The sequence below is a fragment of the Diplodia seriata genome (assembly GCF_021436955.1).
Source record: "Diplodia seriata strain FDS-637 chromosome Unknown scaffold_9, whole genome shotgun sequence".
NCBI classification, from domain to species: Eukaryota; Fungi; Ascomycota; class Dothideomycetes; order Botryosphaeriales; family Botryosphaeriaceae; genus Diplodia; species Diplodia seriata.
In genome coordinates this window covers 739,563-761,420 of record NW_027117316.1, presented here as the reverse complement: position 1 = coordinate 761,420, position 21,858 = coordinate 739,563, and the positions used below count along the sequence as shown (strand labels likewise).

Below are 21,858 nucleotides of genomic sequence, written 5' to 3'. Positions count from 1 at the left end.
CCTTCCCTTTGCTGCTCGCGCAAGATGGACCCTTTCCCGTACCCCGACGGGTGGTACGCGGACTGGTACTTTGTATGCCACCGCAGCATGGCTTCGACATGCGCGCACGCTCCCCGGCCCCAGCAAGCTAACCGCCGCCTTCTGCAGGACACGAACCTCATCGACAACTCGGAAACTGTCTACATCTCGTCCCTCGCCCTCCTCAAGATGCTGCGGCACGGCCGCGCCGGCGTGCCGATGGAAGTCATGGGTCTGATGCTGGGAGAGTTTGTGGATGACTACACCGTGCGAGTAGTCGACGTCTTCGCCATGCCCCAGAGCGGCACCGGTGTCAGTGTCGAGGCCGTGGACCCCGTCTTCCAGACCAAGATGATGGACATGTTGAGGCAAACGGGACGGTAAGGACGCATTCCGAGGCGGTGCACCTACACGAGTTGCTAACGTGATGCAAACACCAGGCCAGAGACTGTCGTTGGCTGGTACCACTCGCATCCTGGGTTCGGATGCTGGCTTTCCAGCGTCGACATCAACACCCAGCAGTCTTTCGAGCAGCTCACTCCTCGCGCCGTCGCCGTTGTGGTAGACCCCATCCAGTCCGTGAAGGGCAAGGTTGTCATTGATGCTTTCCGCCTCATCAACCCGCAGACCCTTATGATGGGTCATGAGCCGCGCCAAACCACGTCCAACTTGGGTCATCTCAACAAGCCGTCCATCCAGGCACTCATCCACGGCCTGAACAGGCACTACTACAGCATAGGCATCAACTACAGGAAGACGGGTCTGGAGGAGAACATGTTGATGAACCTGCACAAGCACGTCTGGACCGAGGCATTGGAAATGGATGACTTCAAGCAGGATGGCGAGAAGAACGTGGACAAGCTTAAGCGACTGGTTAGCCTCGCTGAAGGCTACGAGAAGAGAGTCAAGGAGGAGACGGAGCTCACCAAGGATCAATTGAAGACAAGATATGTCGGCAAGGTGGATCCAAAGAAGCGTAAGTCTTCCCTTCTAGTGGCTGCTCCCAGGGCTGTTCTGACTTTATGTTTACTTTCACAGATATCGAGGACGTCGGCCAGCAGCTCATCGAGGACAACATCGTTGCAGTGTCCAGGCAGATGATTGACAAGGAGGCCTGCTTACCCAAGAACGCCGGCGCGAACGGTGCCGTCAACGGTGAGATGGAGGTCGATGATGAGCTATGATCGATGACTAGTCTGCTTTTGTAATATACACCATTGTGAGGTGCTAAGGGTCCGGAGTGCACAGGATAGATTTGACTCGCGTGGCTATCCGACGGTTCCAAAATTTAGACCTGAACGAATGTAAATGTCACGTTTGCATTCACTTCCTGAACACAGCCCAACTCAACGCACTACCGTGTATCCCCTACAACGGACGGCTAAGGTACCACACGCAGATGTTTTCTTTCCCTGTCTTCGGCGTCAAACCTCTGTTTTCACGGTCAGATCGACAGCTTGGTAGCCACAATGGGCCATAGGGTCTCTGTGGGAATCCATTAGTTGTTGACCGCACTGGACGGCCTGACTTGTTTTTTCCTAAATGTGAAAGGTATGCGTGCTTCTGTCCACCCCAATCAGATCAAACGCAGCCATGGAGTCTATGAGCGGAATCCTTGTGACACGGCTTAGTTCGAGCCTCGCATCATCAAGCAGACCTCCGGCGTATGTATACATGGGCGTTGTTGGGAGAACATGACTATGACAAAGCCTGGGATTATTGGCATACGCCTTGATGAAAGGATATGAGAGCAGAAAGTGTGGTATGAAATAGAGGGAGTGCCAGGGACGACCCCCTTGGTACAGATCCAAAGTCCAGGTTGACTCATGCGGCTCTGCAAGCTCCCATACCAGCCCGGCTCCGTCATGCTCACCAGCATACAAAAGTTCAATGAACGCATATCGCCCAGTTCTGACCAGTTCTGACCAGCCAACTCAAATTGCCACCACATACCAAAGATACGATTGGGTAAGAGGCAAAAGAAAAGGCTGGGCCCAGCCGCGAGTCGAACGCGGGACCTCTCGCAGTTGAGGGTAAAGCTCCCAAAGCGAGAATCGTAACCACTAGACTGGATTGGGTGAGTTACGGACGTGATGCTGAAGAGGGAGAGGGATTGATCACTTACCCACTAGGCCCCTTACTTGCTGATGGGTTGTACAATGACCGGATAGGATTGTCTATGGCAGTCCACCCATCCGGGTTCCGGGACTTCAATGTTTCTGGGCCCAGGCTCAGCCATAGGCGGGGCTGGGGCAGCTGGAGGCGTCAGAACAGGCAAGGACATGGCACCGCCTCCGCTGCTGCCTACAGATGATGAGATTAGATATTTGTCACGAATTTAGTGTCGGAGACGGATAGCACGGAGTACCCAAGACTTAAGCTTTGAGCGGAAGCGAAGCGAAGATGGGAAGTCTGGATGCATGGATTGGAGAGGTCGCATGAATCATGGACCGCATGCAGCTGCAAGCAACGCGGCCCCGCCGCATCTCAGCGAAAGCTGGTACAATGGCCCATCGTCCATCTGCGTACTGCAAAGCCTAACAGAGGCTTGGGAAAGGAGACCAAAGGGGCAGCCGTCAATTCCATAATCAATGACGCAATCCCGAGCGGGGTGCGCTCATCGGAGACGAATGACTCGCGTCAGCTTGGTGATAAAAAGAAAGCTCCCGCTCCACTGCCACCCGCCACGCGCCACAGCACTCCCGCATTTCTGCTACTGACCAGATCGAACCCCCGGAACCCTCTAAACTGAGTTACTTCCACTTGCTCTCCGCCTCGTTCTCGTCCTCGCCGCCTTGGGCGCTCACACGACCATGACGACCATGGGCAGTCTTTTCACGCGCTTCATGCGCCCATTCTCCTCGGGTCCGCTGCGTGCGGTCGAAAACGGCGCCACCGGCGTCGCTAGCGGAAGCCACCAGAAGGCAACGATTGCGGCTGGCTGCTTCTGGGGTGTTGAGCACACATACCGCAAGTCCTTCTCGAACAAGGGCCTCATCGACGCCCGCGTCGGATACATCGGCGGCGATTCGAAGAACCCCAGCTACAGGCAGGTTTGCGGAGGCGACACTGGCCGTAAGTAATCCCAGCAGAGGTTGCCTGCGTGGTCATGGTAAATGATTGCTGACGCCGACGCCTGCGGATAGACGCGGAAGCCCTGCAGGTCACATTTGACCCGGAAAAGGTCTCCTACAGACAACTCATCGAATACTTCTACACCATCCACGACCCGACGCAGCTGAACTACCAAGGCCCTGACCACGGGACCCAATACCGTAGCGCCATCTTCTTCCACTCGCCGGAGCAAGAAGCCATCGCCAAGGACGTCACCGAGCGTGCCAACAAGGAGTGGTGGGACGGCAAGATTGCCACACAGCTTGTGCCTGCGGGTGAATGGTGGGACGCCGAGACGTACCACCAACTCTATCTTGACAAGAACCCAGGTGGCTACGAATGCCCCACTCACTTCATCCGGAAACTCCCGCCGTTGAGCCAGCCGGAGAGCTCGTGAGTAGTAGGCGAGGATTCAATCGTTCTGTAAATAGTTCAATGACATGACGTGGAACGAAAGCATGCGGGATTTGGCAGCATCGAGTCTGTGAGCATGAAGGTCACGGATATTCGCATCGTCAAGCAACCGACTGTTTGATAGGTACTTGATAATTCATTCGGCTATCGTCATCGTCGTTCATGCCCAGTATCAACCTCGCCTCCAAGACGCACAACCAACTCCAAACGCTCCCCAATGTCAAGGCAATTTACTTTACTGAGGAGGCAAGGTCTCGAATGTCTGAGCGACCTCCTTCTCCCAAGCCAGCTTCGCCTTGCCAAAGATTTCGGCGGCGGGCTTGAAGCTCTTGCTCTCGTCCAGCAGGCCGGTGCGGAGGATGATCTTGTCGCCCAGAACGGTCTGATGGTGGTAAGGGTGGGTGGTACAGTTGGGGCAGTAGTAGCAGTGCACTGGCTTGCCCGATTCGCCGGTGTAGGTGTATGACTTGAGGTCGTCACCACCGGCGGTGAACTTCAGAGCACTCTTGGGAATGATCTGGTTGAGGGTGAAGGCGCTGCCAGACAGGTACTTGCAGGTGTCGCAGTGGCTGTGGTCAGGTTAGTCCGTGACAATGGCAACCTCCGGCAGGCGGAGCGGTAGGTACGTACCAGAGGACGTGCGAGGCCTGGTCTTGCTCGAGAGAGACCTCCCACTTGGTCTGACCGCAAAGACAGTGTCCGTGGTAGGTGGTCATTGTGGTTGTAATTGGTTGAGGGGGACGCGTGTTGCAGAAGTCAATAGAAGGGAGGAATTGGACTAAGGAGCTGGAGCACAAGGGAGCGTCTTGGGCAGTCCTTAAATACGCCGCAGAGCCAGGCGTTGCTTTGACAGCACTGGGGCCGGAGCAGGGAGACCTTCGCAGCAATTCTGCCACTCAAGCGTCGTGGGCGGGAATTGTCATAGCTTTTGGATCCATCGACCCGCAGACGAGCGTCGATCGGATGGCCAGTATTTGGAAGCGCGTTCTTATGACGTTAGCGCAAGGAGGGGCAGCGCGCCGCACGGGCCAGAAGGCGCGGGGTTGGCTTGCGGCGCTAGCTCTGGCTGCCACTGGCTGCTCCTGCTCCTTCACTTTTGACCACTGCGCCCGCGCGGCCCCGGCGGTGAAGCAAGTCTCCAAGGAACTGTTGTTGATCTTTATCCGCGAATTGCTGCTCCATCTGCGCCGTCCCGTGCGTCCCGCCATATCCGCCCTCCGCTGCGCCAGCCGAGCGAAGACAATCCCGCCCGACTTCGCAGTCCCCAAATTGCTGCGCGCTCATGGCCAGGCGGTCGATGGCAAACCATGCAAGTCGGGCCCCGCACTGCTTCTCTTCATTCGCTATCTCAAACACATGACCCACCGAATGCCGGCGGTTGCACAAGCTCCCGTCCCGACAATGGCTCCACGTCCGATTCTCCGCCCGCATACACGATCACTTTACTGCTCTGCCATCTGCCCTGCAGCTGCGTCTTCTCAAGAAGAGACTAGCAGTAAGCTCCGTCGGCACTGCAGCAGGCTCAGATGCTCCCGAGCTACCGCACAAGCCATCAAGTCACAGCTCTGGCCAGACCATGGTCCTTGAATAAGCTCCTCCTGCGAGTGCTCTCGGCGGACGTCACATCTGAGTGCATGCTTCGTTCTCCCAGACCAGTTTAGCGTCCCCTGCCACTCTCGCCTATCCATTGGCACCTCCTTCAAGAAGCAATGATAAGGACGGGTCGCTGGATAACACCACGTTCAAACCCCATGTTGCTCTGAATCACGCGAGTCGACTGCCTTCTAGGTTGGTCAGTAATTACAAATTTTCCGCTCCCGAAAGCGCCCAACAATTCATGTCGTCAGACTGGACCCTGGCTTGCCTCTACAGAATTACTGGGGCTTTTTCTCAGCAGGTATGGGCTTCACAACCGGCTTCCCTAGCTCCCCAAGCGACACACGGTGGAGACCCTCTCTTTCTAGTCCCAACACCTTTGTAAGCGCCGGCTTCGTCGCATGCGAGCGACGTCAGCTTGCGGGTATCTAAGGGACTGCGCGACGTGACGGAATGCTCCAGCAACCTGGAAGGGAGACCCCGTGGGTATCCGCACAGGCAGATCTCTGGACTGGTCGCATATAATGGGCATTACGTAAGTGCGATCTATGACCAAAGCTATTTCCCTGTTCTATTCAACCTCCAACAACTGGTACTTCTGTCCGTTCCTCTCCAGGACATCTTCTATTCTTTCCATGATAGCGAGGACCTTCTCCTCCTCAAGCCTTTGGCCAACGACTTGCACACCAACGGGCAGACCTTCCATCTTGATGGCATCATAGTGAGTGTAAGCGCCCTTCGCGATACCGTTGAGCTTCTTGAAATTAAAGGACGCTGGCAATACATCAAGAACACGGTCGACGTGCGTGACGGGGATGATACCGCAGGTGTAGTCGAGCTTGACAACCAAAAGTCAGTCAAGAGACCATGGAGACTAGGAGCCATCCTCGGACTTACCAAGTTGAACAAGAAAGTGTATCCGCAGCTACTCACTGCCTCCTTCATTCCATCGTGAGGAACAGCAGGTGTGGCATTCGGTACCGTCAGCAAGAAATCCATCTTCGCCTCTTGTTCCCACCAGTCATGCCACTTGGCTTTGTACGCCTCTCGCTTCGATACCAGCTTCCAATGTTCAAATGCGCTCTTCTCATGCCAGCCATGGAGAAGGTCCGCCCACATGGGATCTTGCTTGACATACTTTACCCACAGGTAATGCAGATACTTGAGCGGGCGGGGCAAGTTCACGTAGAAGGCCATTTGGGCAGCACCGGCGTCATTCCACTCACCGGTGCGGAAGAAAGATAGGAAAGTGCGGCAGCCATCGGAGTTGAGCAGGTGTGACGCGATCTTCAGAGCCTCGTAGGGTGACGGCGGTGTCACGTCGAAGACGTCGTGGCCTTCGGCGCTGAGTGCTGCAGCGGTCTGCTGCAAGGCGCGAGCACAGGCGGGACTGGGATCGACAACGCCTTGCGAGATGTCAAATGAAACCGACCGAGTGCATCTGTGGCTGGGCGTCACTCACCATCAGTCCTCATCACACCCACTCGGTATTTCTTCTTCTCCAAGTACTCTGCGGTAACGTTTTGCCGCCACTCAATGGGGTGCACGGTGTGATCGTACTCCCAAGGCTTCATACGGATGAAGCTGGCAGTGAAGTAGTGCAGGTCATTGAGGGTGCGAGCCATAGGGCTGAAGACGCTGGCAATGCCTTCCTGGCCCGGCATGCTGGTGTTCATACCCATCTTCGGCCACCGGCCAGTGGAGCAGCGTAGCGAGTAGCAACCAGAAAAGTGCGCGGGAGCTCTTACCGAGCCTGCAACGTCGGAACCGATGCCGATGCGGCTGCCACCGAAGGCAAGCAGAGCAGACTCTCCTCCGGTCGAGCCGCCGGGCGAGTACTTGTGGTTGTGGGGGTTGGTAGTACGACCCCATACATCATTGGTGGACTCGAAGGACAAGAGGGTGACGGGGAGATTAGTCTTGACAAAGGGAACTGCACCGGCATCTTTGAGAATGCGGACCATGGATCCATCTTTCTCGTAGGGCTTGCCAGTGTTGGACGAGTAACCGACGCTCACGTCAAAGCCGCCGACGGCAATGGAGTCTTTGAGGGAGACTGGGATGCCGGCAAGTGGGCCTTGGAGGTTAATCTCGCCCCTGTCCAGCCACTGCTCAGCGTCGGGGAACAGGATCTCGGTCAGGCAGTTCGTCTTGCGTTGGGCGGCAACTGCAACCTTGGAGTAGGCACGCAGGACATCGACGGGGTTGGTGACACGGCCGTGGACTTCTTGCACGAGTTCTTGGATTGGTTTGCGCAGGATGGAACGTTCCGAGGGCAGCAGTGGAGACTGGTACTCTGCGGGTAGGTTTGCGATCTTGGAAGCGCGCTCGGCCTGCTTGCGGCGGCTGGCAGGGTCAGGGTCTGTGAGCTCAGCGGAAATGCGGGGAAAGCTCCGGGGAAGCTCGGGAGCAGTGCTACGTACCAATCACGCCTGTGCTGGAAGTAATCGAGAGGATACACCATCTTTGCGCGTGCAGCCGGAGAGGGCACGAATGCAAGCACGCGGAAAAGGAGAGAGAGAGAGACAGAGAGGAGGAGATGGGCGAGGAGTGGAGAGACGGTTCCCGTCCGCCGGCACAGCAATCAGCGCAGCTTATCGTCGGCTCTGTCGGCTGCACTCTCCCTTTGCAGACTAGGCAGTCGCGTGTCGTCCCCCGCCAGGCGCGTCCTTGCGCGACCTGCTGACCCTCTCACCTCTCCTCTCTCTCGACCATCGCCCACGGACTCGGCCTCTCTGCCGATGGAAGCCTCACGTCGGCCCGACGCCCGGCCAGCGGCAGCCCGGAGGCGGCGCAGCACTCGGCCGGCGGCTGCCCACACAACACGCAGCGTCCAGAACGGCCGCTGTGGGGCGTGACGCGATGCGGGATCCTCGATTCATCCAGCGCATCCTCCACTTCATCTTTCAGTGGCCAGATCCCCCGCGCCATCTCCATCGACGCGCCAGCGGAAGCGACTGTGAGACATCCGCAGCGGTTGCAGAATCATGTTTCTGAAGAAGGTGGCTGAGCGGCGGCAGATGCGACAGAGCCGCACGCGCTCGAGTGGCTGTCGTTGGCTGGCGCTGGCGCTGCGTGGTCAGAGCTCGCATGCAAGGCCGGCCAGAATAGCCGCCCGCTCCAACAGCCTCGCTATTCGCCCGCCTGCTCGCTTTGGATCCGCAGCGGCTTGCGGATCGTCTTGACGATCGCTCATTGGGTCCACGAGCGTCTGGCCGGTCGCTCTTGAAACCGCCTGTTCTACAGTTGATTCTATCTGCCTTTGCAAGAATAGAAGTGGCCAGTGCGTCTTGGACCATCTCTAGCTGAAGCCATGTATAAAAGATGCTGATACTTTGCTGCCAAACACTCTCCAGCCCAACAATCAATCATCTCATCCTGCAGTCTCTTCATCGCTTTCCTACTTTTCGTCTATTTCACTGTTTCATTACGTCGGTCCTTGCTTGCATTCGGCCCAAGTCATTCCCTCTATTCGTAATTGCTTTGAGAGCAGTCCACCCTCTTCCAGGAGTCGATTTCCTGTACCCTTTCTTTTTTTTCCCCTCCAAAACTCCAATTCCCTTCAAAGTCCACCACTTCAGCCAAAATGCCTGTTCCTGCCTACGGCGCTGCTCCCCTCAGCAAGACCTTTGCTCTGGTCCGCGTCCTGGAGGTCATTAGTATGATCATTATAGTTGGTGTCGCTGCCAACTTCGTCAACGATATCGTCTCAAGCGGCATTGACCCACCAAAGGAGGTTGTCGGCACTCTCAGTGTTGTAAGTCAACTTTTGCCGCTGTGTCATGACTTCACCATACTGACCGCACCAGACCTGCATTGCCACACTTTACTGCCTGATCAGCATTGCCTTCTTCTGGTCCGAGGCCTACCTCGGTCTCCTGGTAATGACGGGCGTCGACTTCCTCCTGCTCATTGCTTTCATTGTTGTCGCCGTCTGCCTGGGCAAGCCTATCTCATTCCTCAACTGTTACGTCGTTCAAAGCACCTCCGAGTCCGTGACGGCCTCGAACGCCTACACCTACTACCAGTCGGTCAAGTCGAACCTGAATATGAGCGGCGCCGGCCTGAACCTGGCTGCCTTCGCAGGTGCGACCAAGACCAACTGCTTTGAGACCAAGGCTATCTGGGGCCTGAGCATTGCACTCTGGTGAGTCAGCCACCATGGCGTCTAGCATTCAAACAGTGACTGACAGTGCCATAACAGCATCCTTTTCACAACTTCCTCCGTCCTACTTCCTACGCTCTTCATGAAGAACAAGAAAGCCAACGCTGCTCCTCCCAAGGCCGAGGTGTAAACGGATCACGACTCCTACGCAACCGTCGCGGCGCGACTACACGCCTTTGAAACACCTGTCTCACTCAACAAGATTGTCTGGATCCTGCATGTTCAGGAGTCGGACGCTTGCGCTCTTTGTGCTTTCCTTTTCCTCGTTTTCCGTCGGTTTTTTATTTTTCTTTTTATGTTTGGTTTCTGTTCCGCCAACTAGCATCTTTTCAGCGCGCATTGACCGACATTGAATGTCTTAATGTAATGATGACTACAAAAATTGGAAACAAGGAGTTTGATCTCTTTTGATTGTGGCACAGTCTCGTCACACCTAAGGTGTCTTTTCACTATTGGTATCGTGCTGCATGGATGTGCTGACGAAAGGGCTAGTCGCCTACGCACCTATTCCTTGTATTTCCTCCGCTTGTCCCGCGCGCAAAGCAGTGCAATAACGGGAACCAGCAAAAGCTGAGCCACGACCGTCACAAGAACCGACACGAACCCATTGGCGAAGCGGGGGGCCTCGATTGCAGGGAATTGCAGCAGTTGACTCCAGGCAGCGATGGCCTGGCCGACGGCGTTCATGCTCGCGGTAACGATGGCACGCTCCTCGGCATCATTGGCCATGGTCACGGTGGCCCAGCCCATGGTCAGTGGGCTGACGGCGCCCTCGAAGCCACAGACCACGAAGGCGGCGATGCGGCCGGTCTCACCCACGTCCCACGCCACCAGCAGCGCGACGCCGACCATGACAGGTACTGTCACCACCAGTAACGGGATCCAGAAGCGGCCACCGAGCCGGTCCGCGGCAGCGCCGGCGCACAGGGCCGCGAGGACAGACAGCGCGGTCGCGATCGTCGGAAGAGTGTTGACGCGGGAGACGGAGTAGATGGCAGGAGATTTGGCTTTGAGGTAGAGGCTGAAAGGCGTCGAGTACGGCTGGAAGTTTTGGTCCATGAGCGTCCACTGCAGCACAAAGAGATACCAGTGCCACCGCCCGAAGACACGCGCGAAGATATCACGTGAGACATGCAGCTGCGACGGCGCAGTCAGCCCGGTGAGGCGCCGCTGGGAGAAGGTGTGTTCTTGCGCCGTGAGGAGGCGGGGTTTTGCGCGCGATGGGACGTCGGGGAAGATGAAGAATCCGCTGGTGATGGGAAAGATGGTCGTTAGTGTCGTTGAGACGCCTTTAGGGGCCGCTGAAAGAGGTAGAAAACATACAGAATGGAGATCGGAAGGGTAATGATGGCGTCGACGATGAACAGCCAGCGCCAGCCGGACAGTCCATGGGCGCCGTTTAGATTGGTATAGGCGGCTGCCTGCAGGTATCCAGCAAACATGGTGCCCAAGGGACTGGCGATGAAGAACAGAGCCACTCGTCGACCCACTTCCCTTGGCTTGTACCACGATCCAATGACATAGATGACACCGGTAAAGCTGCAGCTCTCGAACAAACCGACTAGGAAGCGCATGGCATATACCGTATCAACGTTTTGGGCCCAGGCCAGGCCGAATGTTGCGAGACCCCATCCAACCTCGAGCGTAGGCAGGACAACGTTGACAGGATAGCGGGTGAGAAAGTAGCATGCAGGGATCATGGAAGTACAGTAAGAGGCCCAGAACACAATAGTGATGTAGTTGAGTTGGTTTCCGTGAAGATGGAGATCTTCCTTCATTCCTCTGCAAGTCAATCATCAGCAGGGTGGATACAACGGTCGTATAGGAGGCGTACGAGACGTAAGCGTTTGTGATTGATTGCTGGTCCAGGTACTTTGTGAAGAAGGATAGGCAGCCGAAAATGAGAATCATCAGGTCGAGCTTCAGCACAAGCTGTTTCTCCAGGCTCGGCGTGTCCTTGGAATACCAGTGAGTCCAAGTCATGAAGCGAATCCATGGCCCTTCTCTTTGTTGCTCGGCAAATTGCTCGCTCTCTGGTTCTTCCACCACAGCCTGGGACGCATGCTTCTCCGGGTCCGTCTTCATTGTGGAGGTCTCCAAAAATGTGGCGCTTCAAGGTCCAGCGGTTGACAAAGGAGCAACGAAGGAACTCGTTTTATGATAGAGCCCATGCTTTTCGGCACATTGGCTACGTTGCCGTGGAGGAATTGTCCAGGTTGTGGTCAAGTGTAGAATCTTGAATCACATCATCCTGACCCCACTTGGGCTCATCGAACCGCGACCACGCCTCAGCCGGTGATGAGATGAGCACATCAGCATGCTCATAAAAGGCGACTTTCCTCACACTGACATTACCGTCTCGCGGTCGCCGAGCCGAATGGCGCGCGAGCCCATCACATGCGCCAATAGCTCGTGGGAAGTCACGATGATTAGCCGCAACCTCACAGGAACCATTGGTATGTAAGTGTCCGTTTGAGTGCCGGAATGAATGCTCGCCAAAGCAAGAGCGTTGCCTCTCTTGAACGACATGGATGCTACCGGAGATGGCCGAGTAATGGCTAGGCAGGTTTCGGAATACAGAAGGTGAGCACCGATAGATGCCAGACAAGCCGAAGAGGTCATGGAAACGAGTCCGACGATCTAGACCGCTTCAGGCTTATCGGCGGGCTGGCAAGGAGCGAATAACGGCGCAACGGTGGTTGAGGTCCCTTGTTGATCATCGACCAATCGTGGCCTTATCGAGACGGCCCAGCACGTGAATGCGAACATGTCTTGCCCATTTACGTCGTCCCTTCACTCGCAAGACACGGCGGCGAGCAGAGCGGCGGGCTGGGCGGCGGGCTGGCGGCAGCCGACGCAAAAGGCCAGTCGACGGTGGTGTCCGCCGACGGAACAGCCAGGTACGAAAAAACGAGCGTGAAGCTTGCGATCTGGGGCCTGGCGCGATGCAGGGCTCCGCTTTAAAATTCTCCACCGTTGCCGGCTGCAGTCCAAGCTCCTTGCCGCATCGGGAATGGGCGTCGGCCTTGGCTGCAAATCAGGCGGCTGCGACGCGCGCCCCTCCATCGGATGCGTCTTGTCTTGCGCGAAGAGATGAATTTTTTCGCCCATCTGACCCGCCGTCTGCCGTCTATGTATATGTCTCGCCGCTCGCACTCACCGCACCGCTCCAGGCTCCGCCGCCAGGATCGCCGTCGTCACTCGCCAATCGCCAATCGTCCATCGCCAATCGCCCCTCCGATCCGTGTCGCTGGCAGTCTACCCCAGCTTTGTGCACCAACGGCGCCGCCCCGCCTCGTCACCAGACCTCTGCTAGTTCCCGCCAATCCGCCCGAGGCTGATCTCTGACGTCTTGCATCGCAACTGCGCCTCCGCACCTGCTCCCCTCCGCTTCGCCTTCGATCGCATCTCCTCCGCCCTCCCAAGCTGCGACCACACGGGGATACAGCCGCCCAAGCAACACCTGCCACTCGCCCGCCATGGCGATGATACAGCGCGTCTCGTCAATGGACGCCATAAATACCTGGAGAAGCCGGTCTGTCTCGCCCTCCGGCAGTGAGCGCCGCAAACTCAGTTTCAATCCAGTCCAAGCAGGCGCATGGGGCCCCGCTGCCCAGGAGGAGCTGCTTCCTGCCTTCGAGGTGTCCAAGACTAGGCGCATATGTGAGTTCGCCCGTCCGACCCGCCAGCGGCGGAGCTGACTGTTGCCTTAGTGCAGGTTTCTGCTGCCGTCATTTACTGCTTGCTGGCCGCTGGCATTGTCTTCGGCTATGCTGCAATCAAGCCTGTCTTGATCGCTCAGGGCGTATACCGAGATCGCTGTACAGACAGTGAGCTCGACCAAGGCGCGCGGGTATGCTATGAACAGGAGCTGAGGTACGTGGCGCTATTCCGGATGCGCGGCTCGCCGACGTCGTGGAATACTAATGTGTAACAGGCTCAACTTTATGTTCACCGTTGCCGCCGTCTCGACCAATGTCTGCGCTCTTCCCGTCGGCACCATTCTCGACCGTTTCGGCCCCCGCGTCTGCGGTCTGATTGGAGTCGTGTTCCTAACGCTCGGCGCTCTTTTCTTCGCCTTTGCTGCTGATGTTTCCTTCGATGGATACATTCCCGGTTATCTTTTCATGGCTTTGGGCGGCCCGTTTGTGTTCATCTCTTCGTTCCAACTCAGCAACACCTTCCCCCGATACTCGGGCCTCATCCTAGCTTTGCTCACAGGCGCCTTCGATACCTCGTCGGCCCTTTTCCTTTTCTACAGGCTGCTGTACCAAGCCACCGGTGGCGACCTCACCCTCAAGAAGTTCTTCTTGGTTTACCTGGCCGTGCCTGTATATATCCTTATTGTACAGATGACCCTCATGCCCAGCAAGTCTTATGAGACCGTGGGAGAACTTGCTAGCCGCGCCGACGATGCCACCACTGACTACCACGACTCGGACGAAGACATCCAGGAGGAATCGATTGTTCAAAGGCTGCGCAACGACCGACGCGCTCGTCGCGAGAGCCTTGCCAGCGAGATCACGGCACTGCTGGACGGAAAAGACACCACAACGCGCGCCGAAGAGGAGGAGAAAAAGAAAGAGAACAGCGGTGTTTGGGGGGCCCTCCACGGAAAGACGGCTGCGCAACAAATCCTAACTCCTTGGTTCATTCTCATCACGCTCTTCACCGTCGTCCAGATGACCCGCATCAACTACTTTGTCGCGACCATTCGATCGCAGTACGAGTATCTGTTAGGGGACTATCACGAGGCGGTGAAAGTCAATTCTTTCTTTGATGTCGCGTTGCCACTTGGTGGTGTTATCAGCGTCCCCTTTATTGGACTTGTGCTCGACAACACCAGCACTCCTTTTGTACTGGCCCTGCTAGTAGCCTTTGCCACCACCATCGGTGTTCTCGGCGTGATTCCTCAAGTATGGGCGGCATATGCCAACATCTGTCTCTTCGTCGTGTACCGGCCGTTCTACTACACCGCAGTGTCGTAAGTATTCTCCCTCCGACCCAGAATCTATGCTTGCCTCCAACAGCTCCAAAAACTGAAAACTGACTTATCTGTAGAGATTACGCCGCCAAAGTGTTCGGATTCGCCACCTTCGGAAAAGTATATGGCTTGATCATTTGCTTGGCCGGCCTCCTTAATTTCCTGCAGTCCGGTCTTGATGCCCTTACTCACCGCGTCTTCCACAACAACCCCATTCCCGTGAACATTATCCTGTTGAGCGTTGCATTCTTTATTGGCCTAGCTCTTGTAACATTTGTCACCTGGAAAAGCAAGGTAATGCATCGCGATCATGTCGAGGAGGATGCCGAAGACGCACGCGAGATTCTCATGCCCGGGGCTGAGATGGGCTTTGAGCGCATTGATCATGCAAATGGTACCCAGAACGGGGACGGAGAAAGCCCTCGCCAGGGGAGAACTGGTTATGGAACCTTGGACCAGGGTGTATAAGATATTGAGGAGAAGTGAGGCATACTTGCTTCGCAAAGCAGAGGTATAGTCATTTGTACCAGTCCAGGCTATTGGGCCTTCTTGCCTTATCACAGAAAGGAGATTGGGCAAACTTGATAATCGGTTAGCATGGTTGGGATACGCGCACTAAATCTTTTGCTGTTATCATGATTCGGTGTGTAGATATTCTCATTCGGTGCAGCATGGGGTTGGCACTGACTTCTTTCCTGTCTTACAGCTGCTTGATGCATCTTCTTGTCGTATCATTCAAGTCGCATCTATTTATCACTGCATCATCGCCCACTTAGGATTTTAAAGTGTCATAGGTAGATTGTGATCTGGACAAAGATACATGCTCATTCCTGTTATTCACCTCTATTTTACTACGCTCTCGAGTACTTCACTCTTCCGTAGAAGTTCCCGTAGATACGGAGGAAACGAAGGCTTTATAGAAATAACTATGGTTAGTATCCTATGTTACAACTGGTAACAGTCTGTGTGATGAATAGAGGCGTAGACATTATTTACTACCTGAACTCGTATATAACTACTGCAACCTAACGAGCTCATTTATTCCTAGCTGTAAAGAACTTTACAATAGTTTCTAGATATATTTCTTGCTTTACGGGTACCAGGCAAGTAACATCTAATATGAAAAAGTCTCTCTTGACCGATGCTTAACTAAACAACTCCCAGCCTGTATTTACTACGTTTCTATGCGATAACCTTACCATACCAGTCATGCTCTATATAATTTCCTGTCGACCGCAAAATATATTCTTCCGTATCCAATATTCTGCATGTTATTATCGTAAATGTTGTCAGTCTCTTGTTTCATCTCAATACGTAGACGCGTTATAGCACACCAACACCTTATCTCCACTTCCCGCCATGACTACACCAGTCGACTTTTGTAATTCGTTATGCGCATATTGAAGAAAATAAAAAACTTCATGAAATCATAAACGGGTGAGGACACAGACACCTCTTGATCAGTTTCAATATTACAGTGTCCGCGCCAGACGTCCCACCATTGGGAAGGGTATGCTGTAAGACAACAAAAAAATGGAAAGATCTGCATCGTTACCGCTGCACCAGCTAAAGGCTCGGAAGTGACAAATACTGAATGCCCCCTATGAAGAGATGCAGTGTACTTGCTCCTACATGCGTGCAATGAGAAGTGATGGATGTAAGGAAAATGAGATCGGAAGGGAAAGCCGAAGTGCATGTGGCCAGGCAGCTGTGCTTCCGGCGGATCGCTGGGCACACGACACATTCACAGCCATGCAGGGATAGGCATCGATCTTCAAACATTGAGTGAGTGCCAGCACTTCGATGAGGTATTTTTTGGCCCAAGAGGAAGCCGTCGCTGGCTGGGCGGACCGTGGCGTTGGATTGCGCCCAGTGTTTCGCAAGCGGAGAGGTGAAGCAAGCACCGCGGCCTCGCCATCCTTGTGTTGCAAGGGCGTTGTCTGGTTGCGCCCATGGAAATTGATTGTGCTGCCCTTCGATCCCTGCTGCTACGAGAGACAGTGAGCCCGAGGTTGCATAGCTCCACCGCGCCAACGTTCCAAACCGCTGCGCCGGAACGGGCGCACGAAGGCCGGGTCGGGGAGAAGCCCAAATGGCGCGTGATGGAGGGGCAGGAAAAGTCTGCCGCGCTTCTGATTTCCAAGCCAGGAGGCCTAGCTTAGCCGTAATCATGCAATAACACATCCATTAAGATCGGGCACGGATTCCATCGGTGGCGACTCGTCATTCACGTAGACGGTATTGGCCGACACCGGGCCGTTGTGAGCGTGACGTTCTTGTGCATTCCCACGAGTCGGGATGCTACGGATTCCATGGGCGGGTGTCAGACAGGCTGAGCTGCCCACCATTACGCGCAGCGTCGACGAGTCTGTGCTGCCACCGTTGTCTCAAGTCGCGCAGGAACACTTTGCTCAAACAGCCGTTTCCCACGTCTTGCCAGTGATTTTATGCATGTGAGAGAGGAGGAGGCATAGGCTGGCTGGATTGTCACTGGCGCTGGGGCGGACAATCCATCAAACGAGTGCTTCCTGTCCCCACTTCCAACAAGTCCCACAGCGCCTGGGCAGTCCTCAACACACTCCCAACCGCTGACGATCCACAGATAATTTCGAACATCTGCGCATCCAGCTCTCTCTCGAGTCATCGCCCCGAGTCCTCGCCTTTATCACCGAGCCGGAACGGGCTGAAGCTCCCCATGTCCCAATTGGCCATGACTCCGCAGAGGCACCGGCAGTGATGAGCATAAGCAGGTACTTGGAAGCGTGCCATATCGAAGGGAGGACCTTCCCCGTTCGTTTCGGCAGCTGGTGGATGGGTCGAGCAAGACCGGAAGTAGCGGAGCACTTCCCGACAGCGATATACGAGGCAATACTGCTGATTGAAGGCTAGTAACGTACCGTATGGAGGGGCGGCGGTAGCCTCATTGAGCAAGCCAGGGCCACTGTAGCCGCTCACCATTAGATGCGGAGCCTTGCACGATGACACGGTCAGTTTGGATGTGTCAGTAGCCTCTACGGATATCAAAACGTGACAGTGTTCATTGAGGATCACAGAAGGTAGGGGGCGAGAGGTGTTCATATATCTATCTCTAAGGGGCAACGATTTCTACCGGTTATTCGCTCGTGGCAGTGCTATAAAAGGGATCGCATATAGTAGACTAATGGTGTTTCGCTACCATCACCGGTCAAGGATTTCCCGAACGTCTAGGAGCAAACTCCAGGAGGCTGTCTGTGCGTTTACGGACAGTGAGTGTAGGGTGCTACGACCACAACGTCGAAAGAATCGGAGGGTAGAAAACAAGGCTGCGCGAAGCCCACGCACGTCCTGCCAGGCGGACGCTTCTAAGCTTGTGAGCCATGCGGCACTACTTACGAGAGTAGCGGTGGAGCAACAGCAACGAACGCATGTGAAATTATGCGATGCCACCGTCTTAACAGAGGTCAAAAAGTGTGATGTTGCGCAGGCTGACGACGCGCAACACCAATCAGGCGAGAAGCGGTCTTAAGAGCCATGTTATGTGCCAGTGTGGTTGGACCGCACGATTCGGCATCAGGACTGACCGGTTCGTTTACACGTTGTCTGTGGAGTTGGCTGGCTTGCATATACGTTGGGGATGGTATAAAGGAGGCGGAGGCTTCAAAAAGGCGGAGGTCCGCCCGAAGCATCACCACAGAGGATTTGTTCTCCTTCGATTCCGGGACCGGTCCACGACGACTGCCCACAGGACCAAGAGGCTTCCAGCCTGCCTCCAGGACACCTCTCTTCGGGACGCTTTGCAGCACGTGCCGTGCCGGCGACTGCCTTCACCGGTGCGGACAGACAATCACATGCGAAGGCTGCGGAAGCAGCAAGCAGCAAAGGTGAGATTGCAGGGGCGGGACAGCACGGCAGCGACCACAGCTCATCTCGTCGCAGAGGATTCCGATGCCACTGGTCGGGGAGAGGGAGAGTTGTCGCTCGCTCGCGTCGTGCAACAACCAACACCAAAATCTCCGACGCCAAGCACCGCTGCCCTCTCCACCACCACCCCGCCCGCCGCCCGTTCTCGCGCCCGTTCCCGGCTCCCGGGTGCTGTGGCGGTGAGGTTGCTGGCTTGCTCTCGCCACGGTATTTCGATCGGCCAATGCTGCACCGCTCTCAGCCTCTGCGTCTGGAAAGGCGCCCTCACCGCTCACTCGCACGTCCCGGCCGCGGAGTCAGCCCTAAACACCAGTGAGGGGGATTGGCAGCGAGAGTCGATTGGCTGCGGCGTGGGTGATCACAGCCCTGTGGAGGATGTGAACCTGGATCTGCTGGTGATCGCGGCCTGGAATGAGTCACTCTGCTGCCACAACGTCGACGACAGGCACCGTCGCCCTCGGCGAAGCGTCACAGGCCGCGGCCCGGTAGCCGCCCCGCCGCGAGCTTGGCCGTGGATCCAATATCAATAAGGCTCCGGGCCCGGGATGTGTGGTGGAGAAGGGCGCGGAGCCAATATCGACAGGGCCAGGCGCGCATGAAGTGGCAGCGGCGTGACCGGCCCATCACAGCCGCATGGGGCAGCGCGTGCAGCAGGACACCGGTCAAACGGTATTAACAATCAGGCCAGACGGCAAATATCAGTAGGGCGTTCGGCATAATCAGCTTTGGCATGGCGCTAGGGCAGCGCTGTGCCTTGGCGTCGACCGAGTTTCAAACGAACAGCTGTGGGGACGAAGCTCCAACGGCCATGGCAGCTGACCGTAGCTCCTGTTGCAGGGCGACGCTCGTTCGCTCGCTTGCCTGGCCGGGTGGGGCGACCGGTCTCGAAGGTCTGCTCTGCAGCCCCTGACTGCTGTGCGGGACGTTGAGATAGGCAGCAGGTGGGGACGGCTGATCGCGCGCAACTTGGGGGAGCCAGTTGGAGTCGGCCCGGCGGGCATCATGCAAATGGATCCTGAAGACGTTCCCGCCGACCAGGACGGCCCAGGGCGCGTGCGCTGCTGCTGCTGCTGCTGTGCTGCTGCTGTGCTGCTGCCGTGCTGCTGCCGCCGCCGCCGCTCCTGCCCCCGCGCTTCCGCCCCGACTCGATTCGACTCGACTGACGCGACGCGACTCGACGCGACTCGACCGGGCACCACGGGCTGTTGTGCAATGCGCACGGCGGTCGCGGCGCGGAGCCGGGCAGGCGGGCGATGACGCAGCGGTTGGCGACGGGCACCCAGGTGCGGGTGCAGGTGCAGGTGCAGGCGCAGGTGCCGGCTGTGCGCAGGTCGGTCGCATGTCGTACTCGGTTGGCGGGCGGGAGGCCCGTGTCGTGCCGGGCAATGGACACCACACACGGTCGCCCCTAACGCCCTGCTCTGCTATGATCGCATCTTAAGCCTCCACAGCCGTCCACATGCCCTGCTCCGGCATTGCTCATCAGACGCGGCACTATTCACTCCCTGCCAATACGGCATGCCCTCTTCGGCCGTGCCAGCGCTCGCTTGCCGCAACTGACCGCGCCATGCTCCCAAAGTAGGGAACACGGCTCCCTTCGAGCGAGCGCAGCCATGCCGCCTCCATCAGGCTTGTCGGCCGCCCCCGGCCAAGGCATGCGCAGATCCACGTCTATATGCGCAGGGGCCGCCATCCCAAACCCTGTTTCACCCAGTGTTTGAACCTCCATCATGCCAAAAGCGTTGGCGAGAGCCTCCAAACACCCATCGCTCCAGCGCGTGTTCATGTGCTCCGCTCACCTCATGCCGCATTGCACCGTTGCTTTTGATTCATCCTTTTCCGTTTCGTTTGCTGGGCTGGCGGATGCCCAAGTCAGAGCCCGAAACCATTCCATCATAGTCGTACCACCCCCCCGCTTTCCTAGGCTTGCTTGCAATCACTTCACTCCTTCCGGCGCCGCCTTGCTCTGTTTCCCTTCTCTGCACACTATTGAAACCGGGTGGTTTGGGTTTTAAGCATGGAAGCTTCAAACCTTGTCCACTGGCAGCCGGCTCGCGGACGAGACATTCAATAAAGTGTTGGCCGAGGTAAAGACAAGCATATAAAGGAGACGAGAGACGGCATGCTGCTGACTCGGTGTGCCCCGGCAGCCCCGACGGCGAGGGAGAGGTCCACTTGGAGAAGGAGTGAAGTGGCCCGATGGATTTCCTCCAAGGGTAACCTGAAAGTACTGCCCAACACGACACGGGAAACAAGCTTTGAGGTCGCCAATGCGGCCGCGATGGTTTGTCGCCTCACGCCCATGCGCCCTGACTATCCTCAACGCCTTTGCTGCGAGCGACCGTCTTCTGCGCCCCTCGCTTGCGTCTCTTCCTGCCGTCCACGGGCATTTTCAATAGTGCCGAGGCTTTGGCAGAACCGGGATCGGGAGCATGCCGAAAGGAACAAAAGTACAAAACAACGATGCCGCGGTCGCCTGCTGCTCCTTCGCACGTAAACTCACACTGCAGACGGGAGCCCGGGCGTAAACAACAAGCCATCACCGGCGCTAATCGTGCCGTGCGTTTTCTCGCACGATTGCCGGCCGGGCAGGGATAGGCCCCATCATATCAACATTCCGGGTCCGAGCAGCGGAGGATCACCAGGCCTAAGCGACCTTTGCTTTCCTGATCTGGGCTTGACGGCTCTATCTGGCTCTCATGCGGCAACTGGCTCGTCCCATGCCAGCAGGACGGCGGGGCCGAAAGAGGCACGGCGAGAGACCGAGGGAGTTCGCTGCGGCGCAGGAAGCACGACAGAGGGACAAGAGGCGGACAGGAACCAGGTGTGCGTGCAGGTGCGCATGCGGGTGCGTGTGTGGTGAGAGCTCTCACACGCCAATCCCTACTGTCTTTTGCCTTCACTTCTTTCCATTTTGCCTCTCTCATCGTCTTTGCCGCTTGGCTTTGCTGTCATTGGGCACTGCAGACCCGTGCACACGGCAGTTCGACACGAATGCCGTGCTCCGCACCGTTGGGCGGGGGCCTCCTTTTAGGTTTGCTGTCAATCCGGCTTCTCCATCCAACGGCTCCTGGCGCCGGCGGACCGCCAACACACTGCCGCCCTGCAGAAGAAGCTCCAACGGCCGCACTCCCCGGCCCCCCCTTCCCGCAAGACAGGTGCATATGCGGGTGAGCACCGCGCAACGCAGCAAGATGGCTAAACAGGCACGCAGGTGCTTCCAACGCGTGCCAACGTCTCGAGCGCGGCGGGGCGACGAGTCAGCTGGCCGGTGGGAAGCGTTAGGCTCATTGTGGCTAAAAGTGGGCGGGAAGCAGGAAATCAAGATGTGCGTCTGCGAATAAGCAGGGACAGGAAACAGAACAAACGGTCGAGAACACGGCGGGGGTCCCGCATGTTGAAACAGCAAACACACACGTCGCGCGCCTGGGGACGCGAGGTGATGGTGTTGCATGTCGCGTCTGGGCCGCCTGTGTGTTCGTCGGGGAAACCGCCATCGGCCAGGCAGCCAGGCCTTCTTTGCTGCTGCGAGTGACGGAGCATTTGCAGGCAGGGGGCGTGAGGCGTTGCGGCACGCTTCGGTGCCCGTCTTTTTGCGCCTTTCTTTTGCGGCCTGCCCTGCTCCGAGGCCCACGTCCTGCTCTGCCTCTCTCCGCCCGCCGCCAAA

General features: G+C 56.7%; 7 protein-coding genes and 1 non-coding gene across 8 annotated transcripts; 4 read left to right on the top strand and 4 right to left on the bottom strand.

The window, feature by feature from the left end:
* Positions 1-24: 24 nt before the first annotated feature.
* Positions 25-1,202, top strand: RPN11 (multicatalytic endopeptidase; the record flags this gene model as incomplete). Its single annotated transcript, XM_066780065.1, has 4 exons — positions 25-72; positions 148-398; positions 459-994; positions 1,057-1,202. 4 exons carry the CDS (start codon positions 25-27, stop codon positions 1,200-1,202), a joined length of 981 nt encoding a protein of 326 aa, XP_066629294.1.
* An 805-nt stretch (positions 1,203-2,007) lies between these two features.
* On the bottom strand, positions 2,008-2,098 carry SLS55_008657. The gene has a single exon. It is a non-coding gene; the product is annotated as a tRNA-Pro (tRNA).
* A 742-nt stretch (positions 2,099-2,840) lies between these two features.
* mxr1 (Peptide methionine sulfoxide reductase) lies at positions 2,841-3,529 on the top strand (the record flags this gene model as incomplete). Its single annotated transcript, XM_066780064.1, has 2 exons — positions 2,841-3,093; positions 3,165-3,529. The coding sequence occupies 2 exons, from the start codon at positions 2,841-2,843 to the stop codon at positions 3,527-3,529; spliced, it is 618 nt and encodes a 205-aa protein (XP_066629293.1).
* A 252-nt stretch (positions 3,530-3,781) lies between these two features.
* Positions 3,782-4,262, bottom strand: SLS55_008655 (uncharacterized protein; the record flags this gene model as incomplete). Its single annotated transcript, XM_066780063.1, has 2 exons — positions 3,782-4,115; positions 4,177-4,262. 2 exons carry the CDS (start codon positions 4,260-4,262, stop codon positions 3,782-3,784), a joined length of 420 nt encoding a protein of 139 aa, XP_066629292.1.
* A 1,451-nt stretch (positions 4,263-5,713) lies between these two features.
* SLS55_008654 (uncharacterized protein) lies at positions 5,714-7,606 on the bottom strand (the record flags this gene model as incomplete). The annotated part of the gene is made up of 4 exons (XM_066780062.1): positions 5,714-5,980; positions 6,076-6,494; positions 6,605-7,488; positions 7,566-7,606. The coding sequence occupies 4 exons, from the start codon at positions 7,604-7,606 to the stop codon at positions 5,714-5,716; spliced, it is 1,611 nt and encodes a 536-aa protein (XP_066629291.1).
* Positions 7,607-8,728: 1,122 nt separating this feature from the next.
* Positions 8,729-9,437, top strand: SLS55_008653 (uncharacterized protein; the record flags this gene model as incomplete). The annotated part of the gene is made up of 3 exons (XM_066780061.1): positions 8,729-8,899; positions 8,952-9,289; positions 9,347-9,437. The coding sequence occupies 3 exons, from the start codon at positions 8,729-8,731 to the stop codon at positions 9,435-9,437; spliced, it is 600 nt and encodes a 199-aa protein (XP_066629290.1).
* A 374-nt stretch (positions 9,438-9,811) lies between these two features.
* On the bottom strand, positions 9,812-11,392 carry SLS55_008652 (uncharacterized protein; the record flags this gene model as incomplete). The annotated part of the gene is made up of 3 exons (XM_066780060.1): positions 9,812-10,444; positions 10,891-11,089; positions 11,142-11,392. The coding sequence occupies 3 exons, from the start codon at positions 11,390-11,392 to the stop codon at positions 9,812-9,814; spliced, it is 1,083 nt and encodes a 360-aa protein (XP_066629289.1).
* Positions 11,393-12,786: 1,394 nt separating this feature from the next.
* On the top strand, positions 12,787-14,759 carry SLS55_008651 (uncharacterized protein; the record flags this gene model as incomplete). Its single annotated transcript, XM_066780059.1, has 4 exons — positions 12,787-12,970; positions 13,021-13,183; positions 13,245-14,291; positions 14,369-14,759. 4 exons carry the CDS (start codon positions 12,787-12,789, stop codon positions 14,757-14,759), a joined length of 1,785 nt encoding a protein of 594 aa, XP_066629288.1.
* Positions 14,760-21,858: the final 7,099 nt, after the last annotated feature.